General features: G+C 54.2%; 7 protein-coding genes across 7 annotated transcripts; 3 read left to right on the forward strand and 4 right to left on the reverse strand.

Annotated features, from left to right (window-relative positions):
* Window positions 1-150: 150 nt before the first annotated feature.
* J7T54_007073 (DNA-directed RNA polymerases I) lies at window positions 151-988 on the forward strand (the record flags this gene model as incomplete). The annotated part of the gene is made up of 3 exons (XM_051510490.1): window positions 151-243; window positions 296-378; window positions 463-988. 3 exons carry the CDS (start codon window positions 151-153, stop codon window positions 986-988), a joined length of 702 nt encoding a protein of 233 aa, XP_051366287.1.
* A 686-nt stretch (window positions 989-1,674) lies between these two features.
* Window positions 1,675-3,228, reverse strand: J7T54_007074 (uncharacterized protein; the record flags this gene model as incomplete). Its single annotated transcript, XM_051510500.1, has 2 exons — window positions 1,675-2,839; window positions 2,894-3,228. 2 exons carry the CDS (start codon window positions 3,226-3,228, stop codon window positions 1,675-1,677), a joined length of 1,500 nt encoding a protein of 499 aa, XP_051366288.1.
* A 3,767-nt stretch (window positions 3,229-6,995) lies between these two features.
* On the reverse strand, window positions 6,996-10,718 carry J7T54_007075 (Tubulin-specific chaperone D-like protein; the record flags this gene model as incomplete). Its single annotated transcript, XM_051510510.1, has 4 exons — window positions 6,996-7,704; window positions 7,759-9,656; window positions 9,729-10,481; window positions 10,593-10,718. The coding sequence occupies 4 exons, from the start codon at window positions 10,716-10,718 to the stop codon at window positions 6,996-6,998; spliced, it is 3,486 nt and encodes a 1,161-aa protein (XP_051366289.1).
* A 1,087-nt stretch (window positions 10,719-11,805) lies between these two features.
* Window positions 11,806-13,108, forward strand: J7T54_007076 (uncharacterized protein; the record flags this gene model as incomplete). Its single annotated transcript, XM_051510521.1, has 2 exons — window positions 11,806-12,726; window positions 13,001-13,108. 2 exons carry the CDS (start codon window positions 11,806-11,808, stop codon window positions 13,106-13,108), a joined length of 1,029 nt encoding a protein of 342 aa, XP_051366290.1.
* A 4,030-nt stretch (window positions 13,109-17,138) lies between these two features.
* Window positions 17,139-18,276, reverse strand: J7T54_007077 (2OG-Fe(II) oxygenase-like protein; the record flags this gene model as incomplete). Its single annotated transcript, XM_051510532.1, has 2 exons — window positions 17,139-17,660; window positions 17,713-18,276. The coding sequence occupies 2 exons, from the start codon at window positions 18,274-18,276 to the stop codon at window positions 17,139-17,141; spliced, it is 1,086 nt and encodes a 361-aa protein (XP_051366291.1).
* Window positions 18,277-19,221: 945 nt separating this feature from the next.
* On the reverse strand, window positions 19,222-20,040 carry J7T54_007078 (methyltransferase; the record flags this gene model as incomplete). Its single annotated transcript, XM_051510543.1, has 1 exon — window positions 19,222-20,040. One exon carries the CDS (start codon window positions 20,038-20,040, stop codon window positions 19,222-19,224), a length of 819 nt encoding a protein of 272 aa, XP_051366292.1.
* A 310-nt stretch (window positions 20,041-20,350) lies between these two features.
* J7T54_007079 (Peptidase M20 domain-containing protein 2) lies at window positions 20,351-21,728 on the forward strand (the record flags this gene model as incomplete). The annotated part of the gene is made up of 2 exons (XM_051510554.1): window positions 20,351-20,663; window positions 20,794-21,728. 2 exons carry the CDS (start codon window positions 20,351-20,353, stop codon window positions 21,726-21,728), a joined length of 1,248 nt encoding a protein of 415 aa, XP_051366293.1.
* Window positions 21,729-22,283: the final 555 nt, after the last annotated feature.

Raw genomic sequence — 22,283 nt, forward strand, 5'->3', positions numbered from 1 at the left:
CATGCAATGGCTGCTTGAAGACCGACCCGCCAATTTTTTTGAACAACCATTCGCGATCGCCACGAGCAACGACATTCACGCACGCCTTTCGCCCTCCACGAGTCGACTTTCCTGCGGCATACACGACACTTGATTGAAAGACTCGGAATCATGGACGACTTTGGTGGTAACGATGCCAAGTCCAAGGAGGTCGTCCGCCTGTGGCGCGCGTGGAGGACGGTTCACGAGATGATTGCGGATCGCGTGCGTTGCCTCGACACTGACCATTGCTGGATCTATCTAACGCCCACACCAGGAGTATGAACTGTCCGAAGATGAAGTCAAAATCTCCCTCGATCGCTTCCGCGAGGAATACTGCTCCCCAGATGGCTCTGTCAAGTCAGTTTCCCTCCTAGCCAGTCCACGACAGGACCGAACTTCTTACCACAACCATGAGAGCATCAGGACTGACCATCATCACAGCCGCGCCAAACTCAACTTCTCCGCCCGTCCCAGCGAATCCATGATGCGCAAGTCCGTACCCGCGCCCACAGCCGCCAACCCGAACCCGGGCCCCGACTGCGGCCCCGTCTGGGTCGAGTTCCTCTCCGACAAGACCTTTGGTATCCAGCAGATCCGCGCGTTTGCAAAGTACATTATCACAAACAACTACAAGGCTGGCATCATGGTCTGCCACGTCGCGCTCTCGTCGGCGGCGCGCAAGTCGCTTGTCTCCGTGGAGAACATGGTGAAGATCGAGTGCTTCCTCGAGGACGACCTGCTCGTCAACATTACGCACCACGAGCTCGTGCCCAAGCACGTCGTCCTGAGTCGGGAGGAGAAGGCGGCGCTGTTGAAGCGGTACAGGCTCAAGGAGACGCAGCTACCCCGAATCCTCAGCAAGGATCCCGTGGCGCGGTATCTGGGGCTGCAGAGGAGTCAGGTTGTCAAAATTATCAGGACGAGTGAGACGGCAGGCCGATATGCAAGTTACCGTCTCTGTGTCTGAGGAGGGAGAAGCCGGCAGGCGTGTTTTCAGTTCGGGGGCAAGGTTAAGTTGGCGTTTAGGGATATTGCTTGGTTCATGCGTAAATCTGAGATCACTCGGAAATAGAAGGTCATCATCTATATTCAGGAATCTGCCGTCGTAACCGCAATCTTATAGTCCATGAAACACGCTCGGGCGCTGAGAGTGAATGTCATGCCAGCAGTTCCGGCCCTTACGAACTAGGTGTGCTCGCCACTTCAAGGGGACCCTTCGCAAGAAGTGACTGCATGATACAACTGTTTGTAAAAGTGTGTTTCAATTGTCCTAAGTCACAATGGACTTGCCTGTTCCTTCGGCTATGCTAACCTGATGCGCCATATCGCTGAAAAACTGCGCAACTGTGCTGGCTGCTTCTGAGTCCAAAGTGCATATATCCTCCCATCCTAGCTCCTCGCTGTTCTCCGCAAAGCACAGAGTATGTCTTGCTGTATCGCAGATCGTGCACAATGTAATTTGAATCCCATCGAATAAGTATATACATGTACCGATGAAGATCCCTCGTGGGCATTTGTGGCAAACATTTGGCGCCCGCGAGAAGAGGTATGATTAAACCTTGTGTGAAAAAAATGAAGCCTTTCCCAACGCCTGATCCTGGTATCATAATGCATGTTGTCAAGTGAAAATCGTAAATGGTTGATGAGAAGCTGTCATTGCAGCAGGCCGCCGAGGTCGTTCAGAATCGGATTTGGCTTGCCGTGCATGTTGTAGGTTTGTTCATGTCGCGATTGAGGAATTGTCTGCAGCTCTGTGCCATTCCTCGACTTGGGTCGCGTGGCATTGGATGTATGCGGAGTCAACAGACCACCCAAGTCCTGGAGCAGCGCGCTCGAGCCTCGTCGCAACCCCGAGGTGCCGGCTGGCAGAGCAGGCGAAGGCGCATGCGTGTGTAATGGATCGACGTTCGAGGAGTGGCTCTCACGACGATAGCTGCTGCTGCTCGTGCCCACAGAGTCCTCCAGCAAGCCGCCGACATCAAAGAATGAGACCCGCCTGTGTGTAGTCACTGACTCTCGCTTCGCGAGGTCGCGCGAGGAGATTAGGGATTCGTCGCTTCTCTCCGTGTTGCTGTTTTGTCGTTTAGGGAATTGCCAGGTTTCCATGTTGTTTCCTAGCGACCCTGCCACCGGCGCAGGCTGAGCCTCAGTGCCTTGGGGTGCATTCCGAAGTGCAGGGTCGAGTGTGATGCCGACATCGCGGACCAGGTCTTCGTCGCTGCCCCATTGGCGATGGAGTGTCGGCCGTCTCGCGCCGCTGGATCGGTCAAATGAGTCTGCCACGCTTGTCCTTCGAAATTTCTGCTTCTTGACGCCACGATCGCGCACAAAGGACCCCAGCACTAGGGCATTGGCAGCGGTGAAGGCGAACAAAATCTCAACGGAGGCGAGCAGTGACCGGTACTGTTGGCGGCCATGGCTCCACATGACGTGCGGCACGCGGTAGATGGTGACGCCGACAACGCCCAGGCTGAGGGAGAAGAGCAAAGTCAGTTGCATCTTGCGCTTGATCTTCATGTTGCTTTGCAAGATAATGGGAATCGGAAAGAAGACGAGTAGGAGATCGGTGAGGATGTTGCACACGGCTGTGGTGAGAAGCTGTACGTAGCCCTGGCGACATTGGCCCCCAGGATCGGGCGTGATCTGCCAGTAGTGGGTGAATGGTTGGCATTCCGACAATGTGCTAATGACAACGGCGATGAAGGTGATAATGAGCACCCATCGAATGACCACGAGTGCCTTTTGCGACGAGCGTTCCCATGTGACTCCAGTGAGCCGGCGGAAGAACTCGAGAATAGTGAATTTAAGAATCCACAGCCTATGGAATGTTAGTCGGCTCGACCAAGATGATAGGTGAATGTATTCCACATACGTCGCGGCATACAGAATGCGACTCAGAAGAACAAGACCACTAGCAATCTGCCGGTGTCGAATTTCTCCACTACTCATTGTGATGCCAGTGAAGTCCTCATTGTTGGTTCCGTGATATAGGATGTAGTGGACGCATCCCATGCGCATGAAGAGCGGCAGCAAGGCCAAAGACGCCATTCGATCCTCTCGGAACAACCGCTCTGTCCTGATGAAGCGACCCGTGACCCGCAGCAAGATGATGCAGGCGCACAACGAGGTCACCCACCAGCAGACGAGCAGGCTGGGCTTGACATAGCGAAAGTCGCGAGGGCCGGGAGGCTCCGAGTAGATCGTCATAGCGGCAGAGACGTCTTCCACGCTCGTCGACCTCCGCAGAGGACCCGACGAGCGAGGGTTATGTAGGATTGGAGGTCGCTTCGCAGATTGCGCCGTGCGTTTCTAGGCCAAGTATTCGTCGGGACAAGGCGACCCTGTGGTGTGGCGCCGAGACGCTCAAAGGGGCGTCTTGCGGTGAACTGGTTCGTAATGGAGAGCCGTGCGTGTTGCGAGGCATGGAAGTTGAAAGAGTCGTTGTGGCGAGAGGCGCATAACCTGGATTTCAGTTGAGAGAGGGACGGTGGAGATGGCACCGAGGGCCTGGGCGGCAAGTGGGCGCAATGGCGATGTGTCGGTTACTGGGTACGACAGCAGGCATTGATCGAGAGCGCAACGAGCGGCGGTCAGTATGTCGATGTACAAAACTGCTGGCGAGAGTTCCAAAGAGCGAGTTCATGTACGTGTCCGAGGCGAGACGCAGAGTGAAGATGACGGGGCGGCGAGTGAAGGAGACGGAGTGTGTGTAAGACGGGGACGAGTGGCTGCAACTGTCGGCACCAGCGGCGCAACCTTGAACCAGTGCACCACTGCACCTAGCCCGCCTATCTATCGGTGGGGTCTACAGCGGCTTGGACATGGAGCCACACGGCTTGGCACCCACACCTCACGCGCACACACACACCTGCGCAACGTAGGGTTGACCTTGCGTCAGGGCCCGTTGAGGTTCACATGGACGGAATGGCATGAAATAGGGAGACTGTCAATGTCTGATGCCGAAGATAGCCGATTGAAGACTCAATGCTCATAGAAAACCCAGTCGAAGATGTAGAGCATCCATCGTGGCCCGCGGGTATCGTGTGTTTGTACGGAGTAGAGCCATGTCTTGTGCGACAGGCATCTGGATTCCCTCTCCACGCTACTGGTCTAGGCCAGACATGTAGACGATCGGGACGCAGCGAACTCGCCTAATTACAGCAGTAGTGCCGACACTGCCTTGAATTCGAGGAGGCCAGCCCCAAACACTCTTAATATTACTGCATCTGCACGCGATCAGACTTACGTTGGTTGTCGACCCGAGACGGACTCGAGGGGACCCCCAGATAAGCAGCCAAGGTGGGGGGCCGAGGGAATCGCAGTCAACAAGTTCGGCGTGTCGTAGATCGCTGTGAGACAAAATTCACCATGTTCTGAAGCCTGACGAAAAATTCACTAACTGAATTCCGGACCTGTCTCGGCTTCGCCCACCGCACGAGGGCCTTTTAGCCATGGCTCGTCGATATCCCGCAATCCGCGGCAAGCACAGGGCCAGTGCACACGAGCAGATGCCAGGAATGCGTTATCAGCTGCCTTCGTTTCGAGTCTCGGCGTACCGTCCTGGCGGCCTGGAACCCACCATTGACCTGGTGTCGAGCAGGGACGACGCTGATTGGTGTCAGAATTACAGTTGGACAGGGATGTGGTAGCTGCCAGGAGCTGTAGAGACGTGGTCAAAGCTCTTGGATCGTGAAGATAAGGAGTGCAAAGTCCAGACTACGCACTGCAGGTCCACCAAATCTTCACGTGTTTCTTGAGTTCCAAATCGCTACCAGGGTAGGGGCGTATCTTGAACCCCGAATCGTTATCCATTGGAAGCCCATTGTCAAGGGTCGTCCCATCGCTCTAGCGCGCAGTCGCGAGCGAACTTTCGCATCGTCTTTCCCGTCACTTCAAGGGGTTTTCATTTGAACAAGAAGCGGCCGAATAGCGTCATGGTGATGATCCAGCAAGTGTAGGGCTAAGACGAGGTGTCAACTGAAACTGTCAAGGCGTTCCTAGGGGTCCATGCACTGGACCCCAGCATGCAGCGTGGCGGGGATCGTCGCTACGGCTGGCCAAAGTAATGCAACCGTGCAAGGCAGCATTTTTATCCGTAAGAAACGGACGGATATCATTGTGGGGTGTTTCTCTTGACGACCTAATTAGCTCCTATCGCACTTGGGCGGGAAGTCGGCTGATGAAGGTGAATGATGATAAGATCACAGAATCCAGGTGGCTGAGGTAACACGACAGTGGAACTCGGGACTGGATGCAGCCTGTTTTCCCCTGCACTACGTACCTAATCTTGCAACAAAAGCAGATGAGCGTTGAAGGTACGACCGCCACACGGTGACACTGGTAAGACCAGGTACCTTAATCAGCATCGCACTTCTCGTTAATTGCCCGCCCAACATCCTTTCACCAAGCAGGCCAAGCCACATCCCGCGTCGTTCCCTGTTGACCGAGCACCTTCTGTCGTTATTACTACCTGTAATGCCTCACCGCATCGCACGCAATCCGCGCTTAAGCATCCGTACGGACGACTAGTGCCGTTCTCAGACAGGCGCTTGCATTGCAGCTTCAGCCTCTGACCCTTTAACATATTACGATAGTTATTCGCGCATGCAGCAGGCTTTGTTTGACGCTGCATTCCGTAACGCAACGAGTCGTACGGACGTCACGCGACACCAGCTGGGCAGGCCAGGCAACGGTCTAAAAAAGGTGCTGGGTGGAGCGACAACGTCTGGGCACTCTGGGCAACTCGTGTAAGATAATAGGTAATAAGGTACAGAGATACTGTGCGAAGTAGAATACGGATACCCTACACCAATCACTATCAGCGATAAATTCATTCGCCGGCCGTGAGGGCCTGTCACCGCTTCACATCCTTCTCAAAGTCGAAAGACACAAGCTCTCCCCGGGAGCGGAACCGCCACTGCTAACGCAAATGCCTGTCACCGATGGGTGTCAGGATTGACTCGTCGCGAATGTGCATCCCACACATGTTGACTTGAGACTCCACGGCCGCGAGATGATCGGTTGTCGCGGGCGCTAAGCTTCACTCTTCCATGAAGCCTCCATAGCATGACTAGCGAAATCACACTAGCGTCCGCGAAACGTGGCTCTATACACCAATCGCGATGGAAAACTCCTGCCCGGTCAGCTCTCTGATGGCAGGCCGCTGAAATCAGGCGAATGGCATCGGGCGTCATGGTGTGCGCCGTCCTTCGTGGGCCTTGCCGTTCTGTGAAACACCATAGCCGGCCGATGTTCACTTGACACTCAGTGAAATGAATCTTATTATTAACATCAGCCAAAAGCCAAAAGGTCGAATGATTGTGCCCCCCACGGCCTATCTTGGTAAGAGGCATGATAGCCGCCATAACCTTGATCAACTTATCCATATTCAAGTATGCCAGTGTCAGTGTCAGCGGTCCAAATAAAGCTAATTCACTGTCCAAATACTTCGGCCCGACAATTTATTTACTGTCTCCTTCAAATCCCGGGGAATGGCTTTCCATCTCGTGCAGTGATTGGACACTCCGCACTGGTGCTTTCCTGGGGTATTGGGTTTTCGTTTGTCAACGCTTTGCTTAAGTCACCACACTTCGGGTTGAGAATCCGAAGATGCCCGGCGCCATCTGTTCGTAGCTTAAACTATTGGCCTCTAGCAGTCTCAAGGTTGTAAAGATGCGGTGACGGGGCCGATGTCTGACTAAGATCAACCGATATATTCCGGCTCTAGCGGCATCAGCTGCCGCCATTCCACTTGCCTGTAATAACGAGGATCAGGAAGAAAAAGTCGACCTGTGGAGCACAAACTGCCTCTCCCGTCGGTATAGCCCATCGTAGCCCCTTTCTTCAAGGTGCTCTTCAAACCCCTTTGCGTATCTCACCAATATGCTCTGCTAAATGGTCCTCCTCGTGCTATAACGGGAGCTAGTTTCTTTCGCAATAATCTCTCTCTGAAAACCATTGGAACTTTTATCCTGCTAATTGAGATGTAGATCCTGAACAAGTGATCGTATCTTCGTCTTATCCGCCGCTCCCCAATCGACACCTAGAACCTTGCTCTGTAAACCGTCATCTGTCTCCGTGTCGTCCCTCTCTACAACAAGACCCCAGATCTCATCTGCAACCATTGTCCTCACCTTGGGCCAGGGGTGAAACAGCAGCGCCCCTAGTCTCTTCCTCGCCTCTGAGACACCCGCGATGTTTTCGTCGCCAAGCCCAGCGATCCCGCCATACACACGTACGCATGCTTCAATTTTCCGGACGTTGCCCGTTTTGTATCCTGCCTTTTGTGTCTGCAAACACATAGACTTGAAGTTGATGTCCGTATCGACAAAGCCCACGTGAAGTAGGAAGGCGATGATTTCTAGGGTGGGCACGAGGACGCGGTCGTTGCCTTGATGAGTCCGGAGGTTCTGAATCAGTGCTCCGTAGATGAGGTCGAGATTAGAAGCAGACACGTTGGCAAAGGACGTCAGTGCCGCACGGCTGGCAATGACGAGTTCCTCGTTGCCGGTGTCGGCGGACGTCACAAAGCCTGCCATCAAGGCGGCCATCCATGTTGTCTCATCATCCTCCGCAAAGGAGGCTGCGAAGGGATGTAGGGAGGTGTTGTAGGCGAGGGCGAGAAGAATGTGGAAGTAGGCTTGAGATGAAAAGGTTAAGCTGTGTCGAAAATGGTCCGCAGAGCTTGAGGCATTGGTCAGTTGTGACTATAGCTAGGTGGTTGGAGACAATACTTACTGCCCTGACAACAGGAGTGCGAGAGCGCTTTGCGCCTCTGGCCGTATGCGGTCGAGTTTCTCGGCTGACAGACGCAGTACGCTGTGCAACAAGGTCTCGATAGACTCCTTTGACAGGCATGCAGCGTCTTGCCACAGGAAACAGACTGCCCGCAACGCTTGGACTCGAACATGTGAGCCCACATCTCCTCGCGCAGTCGTGGTGTAGTCGTTCAGCCCATCTTTCAGGATTCCCAGGAATGCGAGCGGCTTGTCTTGCAGGATGCGACTTTTAGTAAGCCCCTGAAGAATAGCTACCCGGGTCGCAACTTCGGTATCATCAGCCCATCGACTAGTCAGTGCTTCACAAACAACATCGGCATCTTGGCTTGAGATCAGAGGTTGCGTCAGGGCTAGCGTGTAGAAGTAAGCCTCGCCTTGTGCGGCAGTGCGGCTACTTGGCTTGTGACGGACTGACTTTGCCCACTCGTGGATGATAGCCTTTCGATTTGGAGGTGTTGAGAAGATGAGCAGGGTTAGGGCCGCCGAGGAAGCTGGCTCCATAGCTTCGGGTTCGGTTCGGGAGAGCCATATGGGCACGACTTGTTTGATAGTGTCCAAGATAGTTGATAGATCGGAGTCTGAGCCGCCATGCTCGTCTAACGCATTGGCCAAGGCCAGGTGGCCAGACTCTTTGGTGGACTTTAGCAACTGCGCCATAGTGTAGAGCGGCAGACTGCTTTCTTTCCCCAAGATGATGGACTGAAATAGCGGTGCCAGCGACACGACGACTTGACTGAGCCCTTCTGCGATGAGATCGGCGCGCCTGTGCGTGCTCTCCATGTAGCTTGTTAACATGGTCGTGACTATAGCCTGCATCTTTTCCCATGCAGAGGGGCTCATACCCCCTTTGCCAATGCGCGGATTACCTGCGCGGGCAGAGACTTTCGGGAACTGGTCGAGCAAGGCCGCATAACATATCAAGAGTCCATGGCGCTCCTCGACCTGCCTCGCTTCCAGTGTGGTGTATTTGTCCAAGAACAGCTGGAAACTGGCCTCATATCTCGGAAACGGGCCTTTGGCATCGTCCAAGGCTAATGCTGCTGTCAAGACGCCAAACGCGGCACCTGCGCTTCTTCTCGATGCAGCGTCGACGTCGCCAACCCCTCTCCAACCGAGCAAGGCGTTTAGGATAGCCTCGCCATACTGAGCACACAGTTTGGTCACACCGAGTGCTACCTCTTCCATGGCGCGCGAACGTCTGGCGACTGCGTGATAGTCCACCGTCTGGACGACCCATATTCCCTTTTCTACCGTATCTGGATGGCGTCCGATGAGCTCCTGCAGCGCAGCGGACGACCCCCTCCGGATATTCCCAGCCGGATCGATACACGCGGTCGTCACCAGTTCGGTGCCCATTGTTTGCAGGATCGAGGTTGATGTCCTTGTTGGGACGGCGAGAAGCTCAGCGGTGGTATAGCGTCTGGCGACGGCCCATATCCCGAAACACGCTGCATCGCGAACGTTAGCGCCAACACTCGTGCCCGAAGTGCCCCTTTGTTCGAACGCAAGCCCTAAGAGGAGAGACTGTATTATGTCGGGCAACTGTTCTGCTGGTGGTGATCGTCGATAGAGAAGATGTGATAGTGTCAGGATCAGCCCGTGCCACTCCAGCGAATCGACCGTCGCCAAGTCCCTGACATTGCCCTGGGCTGTCTTTTTCCAGAGAATGTTTTTGTTCAGGCTCTCCAGCACGGCCTCCACAACTTGACTGGCCATTTCCGGATCGAGCTTGAGCGTGATGACACTGAGAGCCTTGCTCGCCGCCAACCGCACGGGTGTGTCATTGTCCGCGAGACTTTCGAGAAGATATCCAATCGTCATTTCAGTGATTTCGTCTGCCACGCCGCCTAGCCTGTCCTGCCTCAGTGCAGAAACGACAAGGCATCTCATAATTTTGATGACCATTTTTTTAGCCAGAGCAAAACTAACGATTGCATTCCCTTCCTCAGTCGCAACACCGTGGACACGGGTGAATATGGCGCTGAGATGGCCATGCATAATACCCGTGTCCATGGTGGACTGCAGGATACCGCCTATGAAGGAGAGAATGCCGAGGTAGTAGTACGAGGTCTGCTCAGTGTCCGCTCTCAGCGATCCGAGGGCCCACTTGATGAGACTATCGAGCACACCGAGATCTTGCATATCCTGACGCATGGCGATCCTGACGAGAAGTGCTTTTGCGCCATCGCGTTCCTTTCCTGGCGAGGACAGGAACTTGATGCCCAGTGGCAGAAGGCGCAAGGTAATGCCCGGAAGGCCTTCGCGCAGTTCCAAGCCAGTAATGGCAGGCGCATCTTCCACATCGACGGATGAAATGGTAGAAAGGTCAAACGGCGCGAGGAGGAGATGAGACAGCCAGACAAGAACAATGTACCGCTCCTGCCATGCCCACGTACCCTTCCCTTCAGCATCCTCAATTGCTGACAGCAGGATTTCCAGGTATTTGGTTTCCACGTTCAAAAAATGTTTGATGACTTTTTCTCCGCGGATCTTGCAGAAGGTATATAGGATCAAGGCGATGGCTGAAGTGGTGGGGATGAAATGCTTTGCCTTTTCAGCAGACAGAGCAGGGCTCTTGTGGCGAGTCGTCCGTGCAGCAAGATATGTGTTGGCCAAGAAAGGGATCCATTTGGGGAGATGAGGATCAAGAAGCTGCGGCAACTCCTGGAAGGGATCCAAGTACTATTGCTCCAATTGTCAACCTATATTCCACCTTCCACTGCACAGGAGCATGGAGATACTAACATATAGGGTCGCGTTGTACACATCACGGCTTTTGACCCGAGATCTCACTCTTCGTTCGCCCCCATTTTGCGAGGCCGGCTTATGTAGCACGTCGAGGAAGGAGTTGAAGTCGGCTAGGAGATCGGATGAGATCTTCTGTAGTTTGATGTCGAAATCCGCCTCTGGGGCATCCATGATGCTGGTAAATCCCGATGAATTGGTTGCAGGCTGTGTCAAGGCTTAATTCAAGGCTTGAGTGTAAGACAAAAGCCGTCGAGCCCGAGGTTTGGCTGCCTAGTATGACGGACTGTGAGCTGAAGCAGAGAGCTGGAGAGTGAGGCCCGGCGATGATTGTGGGTTGCTCGAGCTTCCACTGTGCGGATCATCGACACTGTGTGTGATGCACTGTATGCGCTACGAGACAGGCGCATCACCTGCGCCTGCTCATACTTTGTTGAAACTTGAAACCGCCATCATCTCAAGGGACATGACAACAAACAAGGCAAAGGACTGCTTCTCGTGCCGCAATGTGATCGATAAACATATCTGTTGCGGCTGATGCAGCTAGCCATGGGTTTCCTTCAGCTCGCCCGGCCATGGGCCGTTGGCCGTCAGCATCAAATGCACAATGCCATAGCACTGAGCCGTCGCCATCTGCGGCGCAGCGTTGCATGCAGCCTTCCCATCAGCCTGCCAGGCAATTGGAAGACTTGCTGACCCCTCATCGATCAAAAAGCCGCCCTGCCCCCAAGTTTCTGTTTTCACTATGGTTCTATGCGTAGCTACCGGCTGGATCATACGCGGCCACGGAAGCACTTGGCGTCGTCGCGAACGTTATCGCGGTCGTGGACTTGTCCGCCAAGATCGCAGAGCGGTGTTGTCAACACTCAAAAGACGTCCTGGACGCCAAATATGACATTGCTCGGATAAAAAGAGAGGTTGGCAGCCTCTCCGATGTCGCAAAGGGCGTCAGAGAGCTTCTCAGTGGGCCAGACGGGGAAAGACTGAAAGCATCCAGGCAGCTCTCTGAAGCTGCTCAAGAGTCCGAGACACTGCTACGGGGGCTAGACGACAAACTTCGCCCAAAACCAGCGCGCCAGGCAATGCGTCGACTCGGGGTCCGTGCTCTCAAGTGGCCATTCGAAAGCAAGGAGGCACAGAAGACTCTCGGGAAGAGGAACACAACTCAAACTGTCTCCCAAATACTCGAGTCGAGCTCCTGCAACGGATCTCAGAATGGGCTGATGATTCGAGCGCTGAAGCAGTCTTTTGGCTCAACGGCATGGCGGGGACCGGCAAGTCTACCATATCGCGGACTGTGGCCCTGTCTCTGGCAAAGGAGAAACGCCTCGGCGCCAGCTTCTTCTTCAAAAGGGGTGAGGCTGATCGGGGAAACATGGCAAAGTTCTTCCCGACGATTGCTGCCGACCTTGTAAGGGGCGAACCGGCCATCGCTCGTTGCCTCAAGGGCGTCATTGAACGTGAACCTGCAATCTTCCGAAAAGCAATGCGAGAGCAGTTCGATAAGCTTTTCCTAGAACCGCTGTCAATCACGCCAAGAAAGCAGTCCCTAGTGGTTGTTGTCGATGCACTAGATGAGTGCGAGCAGGAGAATGATGTCAAACTCATGATCCGTCTTTTCTCCCAAGCCAGTTCCCTCCAGTCGGTGCAGGTTAAGGTCTTTTTGACGAGCCGGCCGGAACTGCCCATTCGTCTTGGTTTCAAGGTTGTTGAAGGCAAGTACCAGGACCTGACAATCCATAATATACCAAGTACTGTGGTGGAACATGATATATCTGTGTTTCTACAGCACGAGCTGGCAAGTATACGAGGCGAATTCAACACGTCCGTCCAGGAATACCGACGACTGGCCGCCGACTGGCCCGGTCAGTCCAATATTCAATCTCTTGTGCAGATGACCAGTCCGCCTTTTATTTTTGCCGCCACGGTATGTCGCTTCGTCAATGATCGGCGATGCGGAAATCCCAAGGAGCAGCTGGGCGAGGTGCTCCTCTTCCGCACGAAAAGCCAGGCTTCACAATTGGACGCAACATACATGCCCGTGCTCAACAAGCTGATTGACGGGGTAAATACGAAGCAATGTGACCAGATTTTCCAACATTTTCGAGACATTATCGGCTCTATCATCATTCTCGCCAAACCCTTGTCGACAGCCGCCCTCGGACAGATCCTGCGTATCCCTGTAAGTACCGTCGACGATAGGCTGGACTTGCTACATTCTGTCTTAAGCATCCCATCGTTCTCGGGGGCACCTGTGAGACTTCTCCATCTGTCTTTTCGAGATTTCCTGTTGGACCCCGAGAAGCGAGAGAAGAATCAATTCTGGGTAAGCGAGAAGCTGGCCCATGATGCAATGACGGCCAATTGTCTACGTGTGATGGAATGTCTGAAGCAAGATATCTGCCAAATCGAGGCGCCGGGGACCGATAGATCGGACATTGATCCTCTGACGGTAGATAAATGTCTTCCATCCGAGGTTCAGTACGCTTGTGTGTATCGGGTCTATCACGTCCAAGGCGCAAGCAATCACCACAGTGACTGCGAACGAGTTTACGCCTTCCTGAAACAAGATTTCACCCACTGGCTGGAATCTTTGAGTCTCCTGAGAAAGGCTTGGGAGAGCGTCCATCTGGTCAAAGACTTGCAGGCTCTATACAAGGTCCGTGAAATGGGACGAGATAACCGGAACATAAACAGGCTGACAGGTCTGGAATCATGGTCACAAACAACTCTCCGGATTCCTCGACGACGCCGAGCGCTTCATCCTCGCAAATACTGCAATTATCGACTCTAACCCACTTGAGATATATTCGTCTCTCCTCATGTTCTCACCGAGGAACGGACAAATATCCACCACGTTCAAGCACGAGATCCCGCCATGGATATCGTTATTGCCACAGGTCGAAACTCAATGGGGCTCATGCCTTCTAACACTTCAGGGCCACAAAGACTGGGTTAACTCAGTTGCATTCTCGCATGATTCGGCGTTTGTGGCTTCAGGCTCCGGCGATTGCTACATACGGATCTGGTGCGCGGACACGGGCGAGTGCATTCAAACGTCCAAGTGTCATGAGCATGCAATCATTTTAGTTACCTTCTCGCGTGATTCGGCGGTGGTTAACTATGCCTGTGCAGACGGCACAGGACGATCCTGGCGGCGTGAAACAGGCGACTATTCTCTGATATACATGAACACAGATTACGATCTGTCTGTACAGATATGGCCGCTGGCCTTTTCGCATGACTCAGCGCCTGTGTCTATGGAAACTTTTCATGGGGACATACTACTTTGGGACGTCGACGCGATTGAGGTCTTTCAGACGCTTGAATGCCCTCATAATCACGTCGTATCTGCCGCTTTTTCGTACGACTCGGCGCTCCTAGCCTCGAACTTTGAAGGTTATACGATGTGTATCTGGCGCATTGATACGGGCGAGTGTGTGCATAGACTGGAGCTCCTCGCCATTCCGGGTGTCGGATCGGTTACGTTCTCATATGGCTCTACGCTTGTAGCCTCAGGCTATTCTGATCATGAGTTAAAGATCTGGCGCGCTGATACAGGCGTGTGTGTAAAAACAATTAGGGGTGCCAGACTGGATCCTACTCAACTTGTTTTCTCACTCGACGGCGCGCTCATAGTTTGGAACTCTGTGCACGATGAGGTGCTGATCTGGCACATTGATACTGGCGAGTGCGTCGAGATACTCGGAGGCCATGCGGGCCCCGCGACATCAGTCACCATTTCGCGCGATTCAATGCTTGTAGCTACAGGCTCATCGGATCGCACGATCCGGATCTGGCGCATCGGTGCGAACAGCTAAGCGTTTGAGGACGGCAATCCCGTGATCCACGAGCTGTCCTTCTCAGATAATTCGGCACTTGTTGCTTCCAAGTTCTCAAAGACGGCGACACGAGTCTGGCGTGCCGACACGGGCGAGCACATTCAAACCCTAGGGGGCATGTTCTGCTGCTTCTCGCCAGACTCGACGCTTATAGCTACAGAACTGGACCAGAAGGGAATGGGAGTTTGGCATATTGATACGGGCGAATGCGTCCAAATGCTAGCATACATGTGCAGCAAAGAGATCCGAGTAGCCGCGTTCTCGCCCGATTCGGCACTCCTAGTCTTGTCCTTTCATGACAAGGTCCCAGAAATCTGGCATGTTCATACGGGCAAACGCATTCAGGCACTGACGTCGAAGCACCAGTACAGTGTGTGGGCCCAGAGTCAAACAGCCGCGTTCTCAAAGAACGCGGCACTGCTAGCTCTTGCCACTGGAAGGAGGATACAAATCTTCCACACGGAAACGGGCAACGTCGCTCAGACACTTGACTCCACATTGGCTACTGGCAGGGTTGCGTCCATTGCCTTTTCACACGACTCGGAGATTATAGCGTCGAGTTTCTCCGACGGAAGGTTTTGGATCTGGCGCGTGAGTACGGGCCGCTGCGTACAGACCCTCAACATCGGGTTTACCTCCCATCATCTATCATTTGAACCCGGAACCGCACGTTTGCAGACTGACCACGGTGATTTCGCCATAAGAGCAGCGAGTCCCGAGTGGCTTGCCGCTGAGCCACTAGCTGATGCTGTGCCCGCTCCAGCTCTTCGGCCCTTGCGCAAAGCCGACATAGGACGCTGGATTACGTGGAACGGGCACAGGTTTGTTTCCGTGCCAATTAGCACTGGAGTCTACACCTCAGCAGTATCAAGGAATACCCTTGCGATGGGGTGTTGGTCGGGAAGGGTGATGATCATCAGAATTGCGCCTGAGGATGTCCCAAAGGGCTTGGCTTGCTCTGATGACTTCGATTTTCTCTAGTTTTTTTTCCTTCTATAGAGATGTCAGTCCCCGTCTGATGCGTGAATAGATCGAATATGTCGATCTTGATGGAAACTATGATACTGTACTGCGAGGATGCGCAGACAAAGTCCCTCTGCGCCATCGGCACCCTCACAGACGTGCGAGAAGAAGGAACATCGAGCTGTTCCCGTTTTGTGCATGGCGGCCAATATATCCCTGCTTTAGACAGGCGTTGCACTGATTGTGGCCAATTGACATGCTGTACGGCATCCATCTCCTCAAATTTGCGGACTCGGTAGCATCACAGGAAGCTAAGAGCTCTTGAAGCAGAGGCTGCTGGTTTGTTGCTTCAGCGAGAGCGCTACCTGTCAATAGTCTCGGGACTACTAACCATAGCGAGTATCTTGGGACGAGAGAGACGGGGATCGTGACTTTTGAATGGGAGAAGAGCTTCATGATTGAGAGTTGGTAATTCTGTTTCACCATCTAGATCGGTGCGTCTGTTCTGCATCGCTCTGCTCGAATTAGTCTCGGGCTCTCGAGGTTCGTTTTGATCTAACGTGTAGTATTCTACCAAGGCGAACTTACTCACCAAGGATCCCGAGATAGGAAAAGTCACCGATGTCCGCGCCGTGTTTGACAAGGAGACGAAGAAGCCCAAGACATATATCTCCTGGGTTGGTATAGGGGACTCCAAGAAAGTGGAGGCGTCAATATTGTACAACTTGCACGATTGAGTCTTCCTCAGATTTATACGCCGACGGCGGCGGCCACACACGTGGCTAGTACAGTTGGACCCCCATTCGCCTTGATCAACCCCGGCAATTCGGACCCCTGGTCCCCCAAGACCCTGAGAGACGCTCATGGATCGACAGACAGTGGAGGAATTATGTCGATGCGAATGATCGACATAAGCTCAAGTTTTATCAGATAGGAGCGTTTGCGTTGAGTTTCAGAGCCGGTCATGCGGGACTGACCATAATATGATGGCGGCCGCGGAGAGAAGTTGACTCTGTCTATTGATGCCGACCGGTTGAGCTGTGCTGTTGCGATTCTGTAAAACAAGGTCAACTAGATGCATGTTATCTAAATAGTGCCGATCAGTCGTTGAACCAGTGAACAATTGAAAGACACATCTTCTTCGTCTGTAATCTTGTGATCTGATGCATCTCACTCACCCTGGGCAAGGTGCCCATCTGCTGTGCGTCGGAGCCCTGAAGTTCCAGACGTCAAAGTCAAACACTGTGAACAAGTACGTGCAAGCACAAAGCTTGATAGGTCACATCGCGCAATCTCACACCTAGAGGCAGTAAAAAGGTGCATCGACGCCCAGCCTCGCTTGCGTTCAGAACTTGGGAAGGCACGTGGGCATTGAACCGACCAAAGGCAGGAACGGTCGCTGTGGCTGATGCTAAATTGAAGCTAGTGAGGCGAGGTGGCGTCCACTAACAAAAGGCCGCGGCCTAGCGGCTACAATGGTTGATAGACACACCCCTACCTTTCGTCTGCCTATATGTATAACTTAAAGCTGCCCACCCTACTAAGTCATGGCCTACATCCTGAACAGGCGCATGTTTACATATTCAGGACAAGACCGACTTCAAAGTGGACAGACTACTGATAAATATCGAGGAGAAAGGTAGGTCCTTATCCCAGCCATCAATAGGTTCAAGGATCAGGTTATCTGAAAAGCTCACGACATTTACCTAGGCTCACAAGCAGCACAAGTTTGCTAATTATGATGGCAATAATCCATGAACGTATATTCATATTTGTACTTTACATAACCTTAAGCTTGCGTCGACACAGCTGTCTTGGTCGTCGTCTCCATCAGAGGCTTGATGGGCTCGTCCTCGCCATCCTCCTTCATCCCGCCGAGAATCATCGACTTGGGCGCCATGGCCTGCCACATCTCCGGGTCCGTAAAGGCCTTGAACTTCTGGTCGTGCCACTGCCCCGCGGTGATGGCGCGGCCCTCCGAGTCGATGAACATGGTGTCGTCCTCTGCGCGCAGAAAGTAGGCAATGGAGTAGCGGTGCTCGGTGGGGTCAAAGGGGACGACGCGGTGGATGCAGCTCTGGAACTTCATGCCTGACGCGAAGCGCAGCGAGTCGCCGACGTGGACAAAGGCGCAGCCGGGTTTGGGCGCGACGAAGCCCATCTCGCGGGCGCCGCAGGTGCCGGGGGGACGGACCTGGAGACCCCACTGCTCGCTGAAGAGGAGGGTCAGGGTGCTGATGTCTGTGTGCTTCTGGTGGCCGATGCGCTCGGGACCAGTTTCCTCGTGAGGCAGATAGTGCATCATAGAGAGCTCGAGTGGTGTCAGCGTAGATTTGTGCAGGGAAGGCTTCTCAGAGACTCACCGTAGTCGTGGATGGGCGCTCGTTGCGGTGCTGGTTCTCAAAACGGCCGGCGCCCTGCAAGAAGAGACCGTCCGACAGGCAAGACAGCATGACCTTCGTGATGGTGTTGCAGCTGCCAATGGTGTTCTCCAGGATCCGAAGGTCACCGCTGGCCTTGACGGCGGCGGGAATCTTGGGGCTGTCGCGCTGAATCTCGTCACGAGACACCTTGAGCATCTCGTAGCCGTCCTTGGTGCCGGCAGCAACGCCAGTGCGACTGCCCACAGGCTCGTAGCCGAGGTGGGAGGAGATCAGGCCAAACTCATTCTTGGCCTCAATGGGCTCAGCGAAAAAGCGCTCCATGAGCCTCAGTGTCTCCTGCTGGTCGGCCAGCATGCGGCGGCCGTCAATGCCCTGCAGGTCGAGGTAGAAATAGCCCTCGTCCGTGCAAGCGCTGACCAGCTTGTCAATCTCCGAGGGATCGTGGGAGAGCAGACGACCGTAGTCGATGGTCTGCATGCTCCAGACGGGCACCTTTTTGCCCATCCAGTCGACGGTCTGCGGGGGATCAAGTTGAGGAGCCATGGTGACTTTGGATCAGAAGTATACACGGAGGTGATCAGGGGAGAAAGGATCACTGTGAGAGAACGAGGAAGTCCATGGCTATATACCGAGGTACTATTACGGCGGATGCTCTTTGCAGCATCGTTCCGGGATGAACAGCTACCAGATAAGGATAAGAAGGTCTTGGAACGCTTGCGCGTCAGTGGACCCAAGATCTTTTGCTATTCAGCCACCCGGCAAGCGTGCATGAGGGATAGGTCCTCTGAAGCAGAGAGTCGAGACTGGAGATGACAAGGTGAAGAGGGGGTTGGTGGAGAAGACGAGGGACGAGGATGCACGTGGTGTACAGGTACGTACGTAACCCAACCCCGCTCCATCAGGGGTCTACCCCCCTTTTTTGAGCTTGATAACAAATCAGTTCCTGTTTACATGATGGCGATTAAGATATCCGACAGCACTATATGGACTTTGCCGTGGTTTTGTCTCCTTGATCGACTGGGCGACCGATCGTGGGTTTGTCCCAGCGTCTCGACTTTCAATTTCCAAGTGAAAGCCCACCCCTGGGGCCTGGGCTGCTTGTACTGATGTTGACCCAATCGGAACAAAGGGCCCCCTTTTGGCCAACATCTCGTTTATCAAGTAAAAGACTAGTCTGCAGCATGGTCTCGTTGCTCACATGTCGTCCCAGTGCATCTGCCTGTCAGGGGAGGAGTAGATATGCCGTCGCTACTCCATGTCCACTTGACTATCATGTCCCCTCTCTGCAACCACGTATCGTCCACGAAATGAACCGGGCCAGGCTCTGTCGCTATCCGATCAATGCTACCAGACACGCAAGAGAGTTTAATGTCTTCCTCACCCCGTTACTTTGGAAGAAGCCGCCATTCTTTTCATCTACCCCTGCGCTGCTTTGCTGTGCTGTAACGTGAGCGTTCCACCAACATCTCTGGCGATACCTCGCTGAGACTAGTACAACACGAGACATCTGACCTCGATGCTCTGCCGCGATTCATAATCTTGGTACGCCGGGTCCTCAAACGCAGAGTGCAGCGCGCGTCTTGCAACCTTCTCCTCCGAGTCGAAGCACTTGATGAGCAACACGTCCTGCGGCGTCATGCCAAACTTGTAGTACCACCGATGCGAAGGGTTGTGACGCACAACCCACGACTCCCCCATGAAACCGTCCTCTGTCATTTCCGCCCCGACCAGATCCACATCAGGCACGGAGGTAGAGTCCGCCACGGCAATGGGATCCTTGAGGATGGTGCGGATCGGCCGCCAGACGTTGATGATCTGATAACGCTTCCTCAGGAGAGCATCGGCCTCGGCGGGGAACTCCCAGCGCAGACGTCGTTCGGCACCCTCATACGACTGATCGACATGCGTCCGCGTGACGGGCCCTCGGTTGGCGAGGTTCTGCAGGCCCAGGTAGTGCCATTGCGTCGGTCCGCGACGGACTTTGTGGTTGAAGATGTGCACTTTCCTCGCCCCGGTTACTGACTTGATGAGCTGTTCGCATTCGGGGTAGTAGGCGGCCTTGATGCGCTCGTCGTCTGTGAACATGTCTTCGCAGCTTGCGTGCTCGCACCACTGGAATCCGTGACTGTTTAGAGTGTACTGGACCTCATCGCCGCTGACGTCGGATATCGTGAATTCATGCTCCTTGTGAGGTCGCTTGTTGGTGATGTGACCTTTGCCGATGAAAATGGGCGTGGGCTTGGAGCCGTCCCCTGGGTCGTCCCAGTATTTGAGCTTTGAGGCCACATGGTGTTTCTTGACAGTCATTGTGTATTTGGGGTACAGGAAACTCGACGAACTACAGTAGATTGACCGGGTGCGAAGAAGATGACGAAGCTTCCAGCTTCCAAGCCTCCAAGGCACGACGACACGAAGACGGAGCTTGATCAGGCTATTGGGAGCGCTAGCCCCAGGGGGGCATGTCGCAATTGTTCAGGGGTCCTGACTAGGGGCGCCACGGGAACTTTTCAATGCCTTGGCGCTCTGCCCCTCCAGTTCCCCAATTTACCACCCCACATGCCAATTATTGCTCCGATCAACCTCGTCAGCTTCATACTCACACCATTTTGTCAATATCATGGACGAAGAGGCTGATGGCTTCGTCCTCGTGCCACGGCATTTCGAAGACGACAATTGTCCATCCTACCTGTCGGACATTGAGCAAGTCGTCCTCCACCTAGACGACCTCTCATGGACCCTCAGCTGCTACCTCCACGATAATCCCGAGCTTGGCTTCGCCGAGCACAAGGCCCACGATGCCTTGACCAAGTTCATGGGTTCCCACGCGGGCTGGAAGGTCACATCTTCAGCCTATGGCATGGAGACAGCCTGGGTCGCTGAATACGACACAGGCAGGCCTGGGCCTGTCATCGCGTTCAACGCAGAAATGGGTAGGCGCCTTTGGAAACCCATGTGAGACGGCAAGGTCACTTATTCGAAATGAAAAAAAAAAAGATGCGCTCCCGAATCTTGGCCATGCGTGCGGCCACAATCTCATCGCCGTCGCTTCGGTGACAGCAGGTATCGCGACCGCAGAGACTCTACAAAAGCACAAAATTGGCGGCAAGATCCTCGTCATAGGGACACCAGCGGAAGAAGGAGGCGGTGGCGGCAAGATCAAATGCCTCGAGGCTGGGGCGTACGATAATGTCGACGTGGCCATCATCTCGCACCCGGGGATCCTGAACAATAGCCCCGCGGTGAGAACCACTGCGTACACACACCTCGATGTTTCGTACCGAGGCCGCGCCGCTCATGCCGCCAACAGCCCCTGGAGTGGCATCAACGCGCTGGACGCTCTAATTGTGGCGTACAATGCTGTCTCGGTGCTTCGGCAACAGACGCACCCTGACGACATTATTGGCCTACAGATCACTGACGGCGGGAATAGGCCAAACGTGATTCACGCGCACGCTGCTGGTGTTGCTGTTCTCCGAGCTACGAGTTCGCGTCGTTTGCAAGAGCTTCGACGCAGAGTCGTGGCGTGTTTTCAAGCTGGCGCTGAGGCCACTGGTGCCCAAGTCCACATTGAAGAGACGCTGGGGTACAAGGACCACGTCCCGAATCGTGTGCTGGCAACATCCTACGCAAGATACTGGAGAGCGATGCCAAACGCCCCTGATCCGCCGCTGCCGCCTCCTGGACAGTATACCTTGGTCAAGGCTAGCACAGACCAGGGGAACCTGAGCTACGCGCTGCCGAGTATGAATGTCAGCTTTGCCATTCCTCCAGGCGAGAAGGGCGGACAGCCGCACAGTCCCGATTTTCAAAAGGCGTCTCGCACCCGAGACGCTTTTCAGCGGGCTATGAGGGTTGCCAAGGCGATAGCAGGGACCGCGGTGGATGTATGTGCGAAGCCTGGACTGCTCGCGGATGTGCAGGCGCAATGGAGACTTGATATGGCTTCAATGGCAGGTCAAGAGGAGCCTCATGGGAAAGCTGCGTCCATGGCATAGGTTTACCTGGTTTCTCGACTACGTAGGGCCGTTTCCAGACCAAGCTTGAGTAAATATTGGATAAAACCCTGTGACGTTAGTAAAAGTGATCATAGATGGTCACTTTTCAGTAAGACTGCTTCCATACAACCTGAAGGACTGACTACATTGCGAAGGATATCTACGAGTCACCAAGTGGCAAAGGCACCGGCGGCCGGCGCCTGGACCCCGAGGAAGCACCATGTCCGGGTCGATATGTCTAGTCCGACATGCGGTATTGGAGCATAGCGTCTCAAAGAGCCTTCTACACAGGGGTTGGAATCGTGGAATCTGGATATTCAGCTCAGTCCTCGGTTATCGGCACGCCCCTAACGGCCCGCCCAGGCACCGCCCGCTGGCGCAGCCGGTGCTGGCAAAGGCTCAATCAGAGTGGCGCGTTTGCGTGGCGTCACACCCTCCATGTCTCCAGACTTCCAGAGTTCAGCGACCGCCCACGTGCACGTTTCTCTCCCACTGCGTCTGCGTCCACCTCTCCTAGCAGTTGTTGCCCTCAATAACCCGCAGGGCTGGTGGTCC

Source organism: Emericellopsis cladophorae (genome assembly GCF_022114955.1).
Source record: "Emericellopsis cladophorae strain MUM 19.33 chromosome Unknown NODE_2_length_1295279_cov_118_880017, whole genome shotgun sequence".
Taxonomy (NCBI): Eukaryota; Fungi; Ascomycota; class Sordariomycetes; order Hypocreales; family Bionectriaceae; genus Emericellopsis; species Emericellopsis cladophorae.